Source organism: Dufourea novaeangliae, unplaced genomic scaffold, assembly GCF_001272555.1.
Source record: "Dufourea novaeangliae isolate 0120121106 unplaced genomic scaffold, ASM127255v1 scaffold246, whole genome shotgun sequence".
Classification (NCBI taxonomy): Eukaryota; Metazoa; Arthropoda; class Insecta; order Hymenoptera; family Halictidae; genus Dufourea; species Dufourea novaeangliae.
In genome coordinates, this window is record NW_015374139.1 from 416,654 (window position 1) to 429,878 (window position 13,225).

General features: G+C 46.2%; 1 protein-coding gene across 1 annotated transcript in view; it reads right to left on the reverse strand.

The window, feature by feature from the left end:
- The window catches only part of LOC107191400 (protein outspread), a 153,042-nt gene that overhangs the window by 101,368 nt on the left and 38,449 nt on the right, over nt 1–13,225 (reverse strand). The window contains 1 exon segment of the mRNA XM_015580429.1: nt 12,448–12,528. Coding sequence (XP_015435915.1) covers nt 12,448–12,528 — 81 coding nt within the window.

Genomic DNA, 13,225 nt, shown 5'->3' on the forward strand with positions numbered 1-13,225 from the left:
GAATATTCATCCACATTTATCTCTATATATTCTATACAATATAACGTGTGATGAACATTTCAAATAACGAACCGTGTAACTTTTATTACCCCGTTAGCAGGAAGATAAAATTACACCTACGACGAATATCATAGATCCTAGCAACACTTTTTACCGCGTGAACGTAATCGAAACGTTCAACTCCCAAGCGGCTCCAATCCGCCTAGAATCTTTTTTTGCGTTTTAATCCAGCGTTTCTTTGCCGTCTTCGATGGAAGAATCGATGCACCCGCGAGTTTTCTGGAAATCGTCCGCGATCCGAGCCGACACGTTACAACAAACAGATAATATAGGATCGTAACGCCATTCACCCAGCCAGACCGATCCTCCTGGCCTGTTACGAAGGTTTTCTTCTTGCGATCTTCCGGGTCTTCTTGCCACTTCTCCCCGGCTCGGATTACCGATCGAACTAGTCACCGAGTTCCCCGAGCGACGGCATCGTGTCTCGTATTAACGAAGAGGCTTTTTGCCGCTGGTTACCCGAGAGAAATCCTACTTCGATTGCGCAACGAAATCGCCGAGCAACGATTTAACGTTTGAGGAAGAAGACGAAGTCAACGAGCGAAAAATACAAGGTTGGTCGAGAAAAATTCCTGCGATTTTTGACAATAGTTGTCCTCGGGCGCTCCGAAACGTCTGAACTAAATTTAATTAAACTTTAATTAAGGTAACATTTAACCCTCGGTTGTCAATCCTATTTTTTTCGAATTTAGCTGTCACACCGAATCGATTCGAACTAAGCCAATTTTGAATTCTGAGATAAAGTTTAAACATTGTAGAACATATTTTTATTATAAAGAATTAACATTTAAATTATCTTCATGTTTAAAAAGATACTTGAGAAAAATCCCGAAGACAGTTGTTTAGGATACCTGAAATTACTAAGTACTATGTGGTGCCAGTGGTACCATTTCTGAAAACAAGTTTGAAGACTAAGTTCGTTTTGTGATTTCAGTATAATTTTACAGTATAAAATAACGTTTTTTCCTTTTCGCTCCAAAATGCACACTATGCTATGACCTTATATCACCAAGAGTCGCAACGACCAAGCGAAGTGTTTACTCGACAGTGATCCTCGTTACATAACGCGGGAAATTGCAGAAATTTTGCGAGTATCGGAATCGAGCGTAGTAAAACCGTTCGCTTCGACTTGGCTACGTCAGCCGACGTAAAAATCGCACACGAAAGTTTTTTCGGCCAATCCAATATTTGTCATTCGTCTGTTACGCAACCCCGTGCTCTTCCAGCTGGTTTCCGGTTCGGAGGAAAGGTCTTGGGTCATTTCAGATAAAAACCACCACGAGAAAAGTAACTGGAAAGTTCTCATCGCCAGAATACGTACACGACATATGCATCTTCATTTTCGAATTTACGAAAGTCGAAGAAAAATTTCTTTCCCGCGTTCACGGTCATTATGCACGTTTTTCACGCTTTCGAAAGTGAATGTTATCTACGAATTAAGCGCACGGATTTCGATCATTAAAACGAAGATGAAAGTTATAGACAGAGTTGGGTCAGAATTTTCTTTGAATAATACATAGTGGAAAGCAGCAGTATCTAAGAATGTCGTACTGATCTTTAAACAGTTAATGAGATCAAGCAATAATTGTTTGCCAAGTGTCTAGTCAATTCAGCAGAAAGTATTATTGCAATGTAAAAAGTGGACATTCCATGTCGAATCGATTACAAATGGCGAAGTACCTTTTTATCTTATTCGTTATTCGAAAATCATTCCTTGGTTTTGCGACTTTTTGCTGTTTCAGCCTGAAAGGTGAAGCTGATCGAAGCTGACGATTTCGATTAATCTGAGGGGAAAATACATGGAAACGTAATAGTACAAAACCATCAAGAAAACGTAATTAAAACTTCTGCATTACGATATTACACGGACTCGAGTTCACTATATATTTATGGAATCCGTGATCTATTCACCATCGAACATTTCACCGAAGCATTAGTGCGTTCCGCAGGAATGATTCGTCGAAAGAAATCGAAAACGTCGTCGAACGCTCGTTGTTTGACCCGATAGAATTTAATACCCGAGCCAGGACAATACCTCGCAAGAAACGACACTCGGTGTCGCGCCGATTCTCTCGTCTGCCTTCTTCTTTTCCACGATCGAATTACCGCAGATCAGATTCGATCTTCTTTCCTCACGGTGGGTGTAGGGGCTCGCGTGTCGCGACATCTTATATGCCCTACACTCGGGGAAAGGAGCTGCTCCGTTTCAGAGTGACAAAAACAAAGAAAAAAAGGCTACGAAAATTTCGGTATACCAAAGTTCCCCGGTTAGACTGAAACTAACATTAAACAAACCTAATTTATCCTATTCAGGGACCAACTAGGTATTCCAAATCGAAGCAAAACATCTCCAGGCGTGATTAATCGTTGCGCTACACTCGGTTTCTAGACACGTTGTACGCCGAAGAAACGAAACGAAAAGAAAAAAGAAAAAAATACCACGGTACGTACAAATCGGTCCCGACGGCTTATCGATCGATCGATTTCGCGCGATTACCCCGGACGAACACGTTCCCAGAAAATTGTTCGAGCAACGGCGTGCAACCCCGGTTCGTTCCAGGTTCCTCGGGTGAAAGGTGGACAGAAAGAGAAAGAGAGGGAAAGATAGAAAGAGAGAGAGAGCGTGTTGGCGCGGGGCAAAGGGAGGAGAATATAGGCGAGAGCTCTATTCATAGAACAATAGGGCGGCATCGAGGTACCAGACGATGAAGTCACGACGCACACACTCGTGTTCCCGACATTGTGGGCATTTCGCCGGGGCCAAATAGCGCCGACGCCGCTTTACATCGGACCGTTTTCGCGATCCAAACGGACAACGTGTGTCCCGTCGACGTCGTCTCGCGGCCTACAACATTGGCGCAAAGAAATCGACCAAACATGACCATTCCCCTACCCCTGATAAAGCAGAGAAACTATGCCAGCGACCGTGTCCCATTAAGCATCGAGAGGGAAGGGGTGTGGGTTTCATGATTCACTGGGCCGCGATCGAAGAACTTGAAAAAAAAAGCCAACGGACCGTTTCGTGTGAGTTCCACGGTCTGCTTGGCAGGTTCTGTCGCATTTATTCTCGTATTCACTTCGACTTCGAGGGCCTGTTCAGAGACTTCGGAGCTTCGAAGATTCATCGACCGCAAGAGAATCTCTTCGGGCTGCTCGAGGTGAACCGTGTCGAAACGGACTTCATTTCAATGGCGTAGCACGGACACAGAGAGTGTACATATATACATACACAGATAGTTGGTAACCGCGACAGGACACTATTCCCCCGATCGTATCGGCTGACGGGATAAATGGGATCCCTGTGGAAACATAATCCCCCAGGCCGGTGATGTTTAATGTATATCAAAGAATCGATAGTCCCCGTCGATCGGTGATTCGTGTAATCCCATTGTCTCGGGGGTAGCAGAGGGAGGGGGGGGGAGGAGTGGAGCACACACGAGCGACACGACGAAGCCGTGCAGATGAATAAAGTCCCCGTAATTGGCTCAAACGCACAGTATCTACTCAGGCTCGGTATTCTCACTTTCCGGAGATCGTTGCCCCTCGATACAGTTGGGTGAAAAAAGCACACACATGTACATCCAGGGCCCTGTCGTCGCCGTTCCAACAAATCCCGCGACAAATACGACACGGTGTCCAGGTACACGCGGTCGTTTCCACGTCGAACAAAAGGATCGTGATGTCTGTCGGTGGTTCGGCCCCCCGTGATATCCGCGTAGATACACACGAGACAGGCCGTCGGTGAAACGGGGACGCGTATAAATTCAATTAAACGTCGCGTTAAGAGATCTAATTAGGCCACGAGCGCGCGCTGGTATCGCTGGGAGGAATTAATGTCGCATAAAATTATGTTAATCGCCGACAATAACGCCAGCGACGGCCCAGGGACCTACACATACACGGGGTGGGGGATCGCGTGCCGCCGCGAAAGCTCGATCGATCGCCGTGAAAACTTAATCGCGCGTATGGGATATCTCGATACACGGAGGAGAGGGGGGTGGGGCATACAGGGGAAACTGGAGCAACGAGCTCGATAGTGTCACGGGTTAAATAATGGCCGCTTAATCGGGCCACGCGTATCAATCGTCTTAACCGCGATCCGCAATAGGCTTGCTGTCGAGCTGCCTCGATGATCCAGCAGAACTGTTGGATTGGTAAAAAAATTCCTACGGTTTTTGACTATAGTTAGTCTTGAGGCATTTTCAAACGTACTAATTTTAGCTCAAATTTTGATACTGACTCTTCTCGATTATCGTCTGGATTGTTCTACACGATATTGTCCAGGCGTTATTCCCCACCACTGGGGAGGGGAGGCTGTGGAACCTGTCAAACGCATACTTTGTTGCCCCTCCGCTTTTGTTGCCGGGACTTCGAACAAAAAGACGAATTTACGAGGGTCTGAAGTATTTCTCCCTCTATTTCTCCCTCTCGGACCTGAGTTCGGGACGATAATCGAGGTGAGTCTGTACCACAGGCTACTCGATAGCTGATATTCAACCGTGCATTTTGAACCAGAAAACGTTTAACCATTGGGACAGTTTTATAATTTGAAAGATGGACTTCCAGAACTTCCAGAGGAGGTTCTTCGAGCGTCATCGCCGATCGTAATCGCAGGTTTTCCGATCGGGATAGATAGAATTTAATAAAAATTCGTCCACGAGCTCGACCGAACGCGAACTGCAACCGAGAAAGAATTCGAGCCGCGAGTTTCTCTCCGATCGTAAATCAGGTCGGGCCTCTGTGTGTCTCGATACCGATCGCGCTACTCTATGAGGCCATCACGCGATCTTCGTGTTTCGACACGTTCGAGAAGAGGAAGGATCATCTCTGGCCCCGTTTTTCCGTTCACGTGATAATCGACCTGGAGGGTTGCGTGAACCGGCGTAACACGTCGATCGATGATACACATTATTTAAATTGACCCTCGTGGATCGATCGTCTTATCCCATGCGGGTTCGTGATTTCTTCGTTCCTCGACGCAGGAAAATCTACTTAACGTGAATTTGGAAAACGTAACTTTCGAAGTTCGATCGTTCACAGCTGAAAGAACAATCGGTACTGTGTTCACGCACCGATCTTTCTGTACACTGCACACGGTTGAAAATCGAACGTGTCCAATATTTTCCAGGGGTTTTCGTTCGAAATGAAACAATATTGAAACTTCGCCAATGATTTTAAATACGCAATACACTGTATGCACGACTATAAGACTATAATATCCATTCCTTTGGGACGAAACAGAAGCAAACTACAAAATTCACAAGAATAGTAGCCGAAGAATCGAGATTTCGCTACCCCCATTCGCATCGGTCTTCGATCAACGCGAGATCGTTCTGTCCTCGATCGATTCTTCCATTATTTAAATCGCCTCGGAGAGTTTACTCATAATCAGTTCATTATCGTGGCGAACGAGCAACAAAACGGTTGCACACGGCGCACTCGCGAGCAACAACCGCGGGACAGGGAGGGGTAAGGGGGCAACACACCGTGAAGCGGTCGGCACGTAACACCAATCAAAACTGCTTTCTCTCGTGGCCCGGAGGTTGGCATTACTGACCCGAGCGGCGCGTTCCAGAGATTGATTGCCTTATCGATAATTAGCCCGGCACGACGAGCGTGGCCGGACCTTTGTCTCGCTTTCTGACCCTGCGCGCCGCCGCCATCTCGATTGGACCCCAATGGAATGCTATCTGTCATCTGAAAATCGAGTGTGTCGTCGGAAACCAGAAAGTAACGATACCTATTCGATACCTACCAAAAAGTATCGATACTTGTTTGATACCTACACGCAAGTATCGATACCTTACGAAATATCAATACTTTTCGGTAACGCATTTCTTTCGTGAGGTATCGATACTTTAGTGAGATATCAAACGGGTTTCGATTCAGTGCCGTATTGGATTGGTATCGATTCAAGAACAGTCGGTATTGATACTTGATACAAAGTACCCAAAGTTTCCATTCAGCACTTTGGGTATTGAATCGATTGAATATGATCAATAGTATTGGTATCAATTCCATCACTAATCACGACCGACGACGAGAGTCACAGTAGCCAGTCTCTAAAGTCGCGTCGCGGCAAAGATAGAGCCAGTTTCACAGCGTCTTCCGATGATGGAAAGCGAAACGAAGGCGAGGCGGACGAACTCTGACCAAATTAGGAACTAGCCGTAACCAGGCGATCTCGGCCGGCTGCAGAAAATTCAGTGAAAACCAACCTGGCCTGGTCGGGTCTTGCCTTTCGCGAAAACTGGAGCCATAATCTGAAAAGGTTTCAACCTCCGTCGAGGCAACCATATACAAATCGAATACAAACACGAAGGATTTCATTCCTGTTTCGAGAGAGTTCCATATGTGATTACTTGTAGGAGGACCGACTTGACGAGTGTGGAACAATTCCAGAGAACTTCAAGTACAGTGGGGTATGCTACAACGAACTAATTGGTCCTGGAACTGCGTTCGTTACAATATCTATTCGTTGTAGCATTTACATTGAAATACCGTACGTAATTTCACAAACTATAGCAAAATATGGCAACTGACTTTCTGATACTATTCACGATATTGTTATCAAAAGTATCGTATCATCAATTGTTTCTTTACCATGGTAACGATGGCGAGCCGGTGGGGAGACTGGGACAATCGGTGGAATAGCCAAGTCGTATTTACCTACGTTCGTTATAACATATTTGTTCGTTGTAGCATACTCCACTATACATATTCAATCAATCACGATAAATACACTTCATCCACCTCCTCAATGGTCCCGCTCTTGATTCCGGGTACGAAACAGGGCACCCGAATAACTGGCGAGACTCGAGAACAAAAACTCGTGTTTCGATCTCATCCAAGCTAAATATTGAAACGAAACGATTCGATAATACGTTGGTCTGCCTGTTGCAAAACAAAAATACGAGGTGGAGGTGCGTAAAAAACGACCGGAGAAAGGAAGACGACGCGTGCAGGAAGGGCCGTCTTATGGCTTTAACGGGCAGCTTGGGAAACGGCGAAGGGACGTTGAGGGATGAAGAAAGAAAGAAAGAACGAGAGAAAAAAAGAACGCGAGAGGCAGCGACGTGCGTACGGGGCATAACTTGCGAATAATGCGCCGTTTTATACGGGCGTACGTGAGCCAGCCGTAAGCAAATGCATTTCGCGGGAGCGGGCCTTAAGCCGCGATTGCATGCGCGTCGTTACGGTGAAGACGCGCTCGTTAAAGCCTCGTACGGAGCTGCCGTCCCCTTCTTCCACCTCGACACCCCTCTCTTCCATCCCTCTGGTCGACGTTTAACAAGAACTTTCCCCCCTGTCTTCATTCAATATTGTTCAATTAAAAACTCGTAAGGTTCTTCGATACATCGGTGGCCGTAGCCGGAACAAACCACGTCCGAGGAAACGCCCTTTCGCCCCGGATAATCCCCCGTGGAATTACGAACGATTCCACGTTGATGCGAGTAATTTCACAGCGGATAAAAAAGAACACCGTTTTCTTGCTGAAATACCGACGGCGATTTAGATATCACGAGACAGAGAACTTTGCTATATAACGTGTTATGCTATATAGTGCAGACGCAGGTTTTCTGTTCGACGGAGTGACGTCCGACGATCGCCTCTGTCGATAGAAGCAATTTGGATGCGAGAACGTTCGCTGATTAGAAATCCCCAGCGTTAGATATCGCTGGAGGAGTATCAGCGAAAATGATCTATCCTTTCCCTCGAGATTGGCTCAAGACCACAGATCATGCTGATCGAATCTCGGTAATAAGAATGCTTCTGTAAATTCTAATGAAATTTCACTGGAAATTCTATCGGAATTTCAACATCACAGAGAAAAGAGAGACTGCTGCCCCCTTTCTCCGGCGAATAGCTCGAAACGAGAGATCCAGACCGCGAGATACGATTACCGAACAATTATCTTCGTTGTAAATTGAACAACGTGTATCCGGCGGTGATCCCTGTGGCTCGACCAGCTCGGTAGAGAACCGACAATCCCGCGAACACGTGCACACAGCGATGAAAACTCGACGACGACGACGACGATTCGCTCGGTGTTTCCAACAAATTAATATGATTATCCCGGCATGCACCGCGGCCTCCTATTGTGGGGCTCGCCTTGATCTTGAAAGGTACGATGCCCAGTGAAAGCATAACATTAGAGACGCGCTACTTATTTTTGCCAAGCGAAAACCGGGACACAGGCCGCCGGACGATAAAGAAACAACGGGGAGAAAAGAAATAGAAACACACGTTGAAAATAACGAACGAACGGGACGGAAGTTTGTCTCCATTACGATGCAAATGAACGATGGTTGGTCCGCCAACTGGTGGAATTTTGCGCGCGATCGGCCTCAATTTTTGCCATCGCGTCGTCGTTCGGTAGTAGCTGTTCGTTAGGAGCGCACACGCCGATTTCTTCATCAGTTTCCTCCGTCCCTGGGAAAATATTTTTGCGCGCAAATTCCTCCCTGCTGAGCGCAGCCACTGCGATCCAGGCCAGTCTCGATTGGCAAGAACAAATTAAGCCACACGGTGTACGCGTTAATTGGGTAATTAAAGGAGGCCGATGGCGCAATACCCGCGTGAATTTAATTCGATCGAATCCGCCCGCTTGACTGGTCGGCCGCGGGACGACTCGTGGAGACTGGACGATTGGTATCACCCCTTAAAGTCGCGTCTCAGCCGATAAAAAAAAATACGTAGCCCTTATTTTTTACTGCTTAACAGATGTACGAAGTTTCATGAAAATCGGGGGACACTTCCATGCCTTTCCTTGTTAGTCTTTCGAACAACACGGAGCACCAAAGTCATCAGAATCGGAGCCGACTGTAATCGAAGTGCAAATATCGGTTTAAATCAACTCCAGGAAGGTCGAAACTTGGCAAACCGCGTTTAGAACAGTGTCTATACACCGTGGCCTGGGTCCACGCCCGATCCAATTTAAGCGTAATATTTCAAGCATAATTTATACCCGATCCGTTATAGGTATAGCCAAAGTCCGCCTCTCTATTTCAGCCTCTAATTTCCAGAGCTAATAGATCCCGCGTGAGGCCTATTAAGTTCCGGGGCCAGGCACAGAACTTACTTCTCCGAGCTTAATAAAACATAAATTCTCTTATGGGAGCAGTACGTGCCCACGTGGGCACGAGGCCAGCCCGACAAAAGGAAAGCGCTCGTTCGTTCTTCACCTGATAAGACCGTTTTCTCGACTACAAAGAGCCGGGGCTAACAATGAGGTATGTCGGTTACGCAATAAACCACGCGTGTATATGTGTGTCTCTTTGTGTGTTTGTATACGCTGATTGTGCAAGAAAAAAAACGACTGCGGTGTACATAGTAACGCAACGTCCCGAAAAAAGCAACAACGATTCCCGTCATATCCTGATCGTTGTTTAAAAGAACATCAGATTGTACGTAAACAACCGAAAAATCGGTTGACAAACCGGCTGACACGTGTCCGAGGATTTCAGTTTCAGCGTTGTGTGTGTGTGTGTGTGTGTGTGTGTGTGTGTGTGTGTGTGTGTCGATAATAACACGTCGATACGCTGACGTAGCAACCGACTTCGTTTCGACGGCGTACACGTGCTGTGTCATTGTCGTTATGCAACTATTCCTCGTCGACTCGGAGGAACTCTGTTGGATCGTCCCTCGACGAACACGAAAGGAAAAATATTTTTCTTCGACGACAGCCTAGGATCGATCGTGGCGAGAAAGGGTTCTGATGCTCGTTTAATCGCGATATTATGCAACCAGAAACGCGTTTAAAGAGACGACACACGAAGCCTTATCGACGGAGTCGTTGCTTTTCCTTATCGCTCGGAGCCATTGGAACGACAGAGAAACGAGTCGTTCGTTTGTTTTACCGCGAACACGGCGATTCCCTGGTGTTACATTGAACGTGACTGTGTTTGGTATGACACAATTGCTGTGGATTTTCAGACATCAATTTTCGAAACTTTACGAGGTCCAAAGCGAAATGAAACAAACATTCGAAGCAATGGAGGGGCCAAACGGAGTGAAAATCCCTGGAATCTAGCCACCGTATATACGCATGAATTAACAAGGTGTTCCGCTTAATTAAAGAGTCGGTACCACACCACATCGTATCCCTGTTACGCACCCGTTCCCGTCGCCTAGTCTTTAAAGGCCTTTAAAGCCTTAAGGCGCCTTCTAATTATTCACTTTCTCCGTGGTATCTCGCGGTGAAACGGGCCCCCGTGATCTACCGGCTCGCTCGATGTGATTTTCGATGATGGTTTTTCAATGGTGAAACGACAATGGGCTGCTTCTGATGGTCGTCGAGTCTCGAAGCTCACTTCCGGGCAGAGATGGGCAAACTTATTATCTAGAATCTAGATAAAAAGTTTCGAATAACGAATAAAAGATAATAAATATATTTCGTCATTTTAAATTGTTTAAACGTAAAAATTGCAATTTTTATAAAAAATAATACTTCTTTATGAATGAATTCTTAGATACTGTTGCTTTTCACTGTGTATTATTCGAATAAAATTCTGCCGAACTCTGCTTCCGGGGTCATTTCGGGTATACACGCATGTTCGTCGGTTTTTGAAGAAGTCTCAAAATGTCGTTCATAGCTCCGTGAAGTTAATTAAATAAATTTTCGAGCCAGTGAATAACACGTCGAATGTTTTCGTACGGGTGTTCGCCAACAACCGGTTGCTTGGCTCGATCAAACTGATGAACGTGGCCTATTAGATCTAATGGACGATGTTCGCGTACAGGATCGGTACGAGGAGCATCTCGATAGACGATATTAATATTCTGTCTGTATAAAGTACTCGAGATCGATCATCGTGGATCGAACGGGAAGGAAAAATGGAACCGTCGCTAGACGTAAGAATTCGGCAGCCAGACACGGTTACGACGATAAGAATTTTATGATAGAGATAATTCAGTGATTTAGAGACCCTTCGCTGTGAAAACACAATATTTATCTCTCCTGTGTGTAAGTATGACGCGGATGCTTCCAAAGTGTGTTCAACACTGACGTCTATTTGTCTCTCTGTTTACCTCTGACGGTTCTAATTACGCGATTATAACATCGTTCGATTGCGAGTTCCGTGTGTTTATTCGATAGAATTGCAGAAGGAAGAAGCATTCTTAATTTTCGAGAGTAAAAATAGATCCATGTGATTTTTCTGTGGGCCAGGAGTATCCAGCGATGTCATCCTCTTATATGACCGATCGCCAAACCGGAAGGAGGAATCGCTATTATTCGTGGAACGGGGAAAAACTCGCGCAGCAGTACCGGTCACCAGCTGTCATAGAAAATCAAGGGAGAGTCCGTTTGATCGAGGCCAAACACGGTCATCCGTGAAACCGCTTTCTATCCCGTGCGTTTCTCGCCGGTCCGCGCACGGCTCGCAATCTTTAAACACCGTCACGAGATAATCGATCGTTTAAAATCGCGATTACGGTTTCACACAGTCGTTCTTCGAACGTTTGTTCCTTGGAGTCTACTGTTTCGGATGATCTACCACCCAAATCATGGATCGTTTGCCCAAGGACTGCGCAACCTAACCACACGACGATCTTCACGACGATTCGAAGACACGTCTATTGGCGGACGAGATTTCCCCGGTTTTCGTCACGGTAATACAAATAGATCGAGGGAAAAAATTCGCCTCGGTAATGGCTAGTAAATGAATACACCTCGATCCATAGAAACCATCAAGTTTTCAATGATCCCAGACGGAAGATTAGTAGTTCTCGCTTATCGATACATCCGCGGGGGAAAAATCGTCCGCGGGAGACGCGTTAAGGATCCCGTGGCGGATAAATCGTCGCTCGCGGGAGAAAGTTTAGAAAGGAACGAGATCCGTTCGCGATCGTAAATATAAAACAACGTGGGGGGATGGAGGGGGAAAAAACCGAACGATCGACGCCGACTGTTTACAGTTTACAAGTCACGTTCCCGCGGACGTTACCGTAAAATCAAACAAAACCAGTTAAAGAGAGAGAAATAATGACACGGAGGGGTACTGAAAGAGAGCGTCGATACAAAAGAATAAACGATTCGACGTATGGATCCAGAGAGAGAGAGAGGATATCCGTTTCGGGATGTCGACGATACGGGGTGGCACGTTTCGCCTCTCGCTTTCTCGATAATGAGAAAATTGCCCGCGATTCGATCGATCTTGTAACACGATCTGGCCCGATCATAGACTGTCGATAAAGCACAGCCGCCACCGTCGCCGCAGGCACAGAGGCATCGAAACGGAAGTGATCGATGGGCCCGACGTACCGTTTCCGATCTACACCTCCGGATCGCGTTTCTCGACGCTTCCGCGGGGCTGTTGCCGGGTAACGGTGCCTGGCCGCGGCTCGAATCAGAAGGGGAGGGCTTAATAATTAATTTCCGCTTACCTTCGTCCGGTTCAGAGGATTGGAGAAGTCCCAGCCGGGGGCGACGAACAGATATCCGCACTTTGAAATCTTCCTCGTTGCCTGAAACAGAAAGTTCCGTTCGTATTGTAAAACGTGAAATATGATTTCAGGGGAGATAAAATGATTGGAATAGAACGATAGATTGTATGGATGTGCGCTGAAAATCAGTAGAAATAGAATACTTTCCTCCGCCATTTTGAACTCCACAGTTTTTCACTCTTTTCGTCGATTACTAAGGGTTCAATTCTCGACATCAGGATCGCCAAAATTGAAGAGAGAATTATGAAAAAAGTTCCCGGTTGCATTCCACGCGAACCTCGCGGCTAATATCAACCACGAGAAGCAATTTCCTCCCGACCTCTGCCGCCGGTTAATCAAACTTTCCGACAACGTCGCCGCGCCCGGATCCTCTTCAAACTCTATTATTATGTTTGGAGAAAGATTTAGGGGCAACCCAGCGACTAGGAAGAAAACGCGGCAAAGTGCAAAGGAAGGGGCCTCAGGACCATAGGGAAGGGAACAGAAGCCATTCAGGTGGAAAGTCAAACGAGCCCATGCATGTAGGTATATATTCCTACCCCCCCCCCCCCATCACTCACTTTGAGGGGTTGATTTAGTTACATTAATTCGATCAGATTAAAATTCTAACACATTCAACCTGTTCGGTACGGGCAACGAGTATACAAATGGTCTATAGAATATGTACTTGCTGTGGACAAAGAATGAGTATGTATACAAATCGTCTTCGAAATGCTGT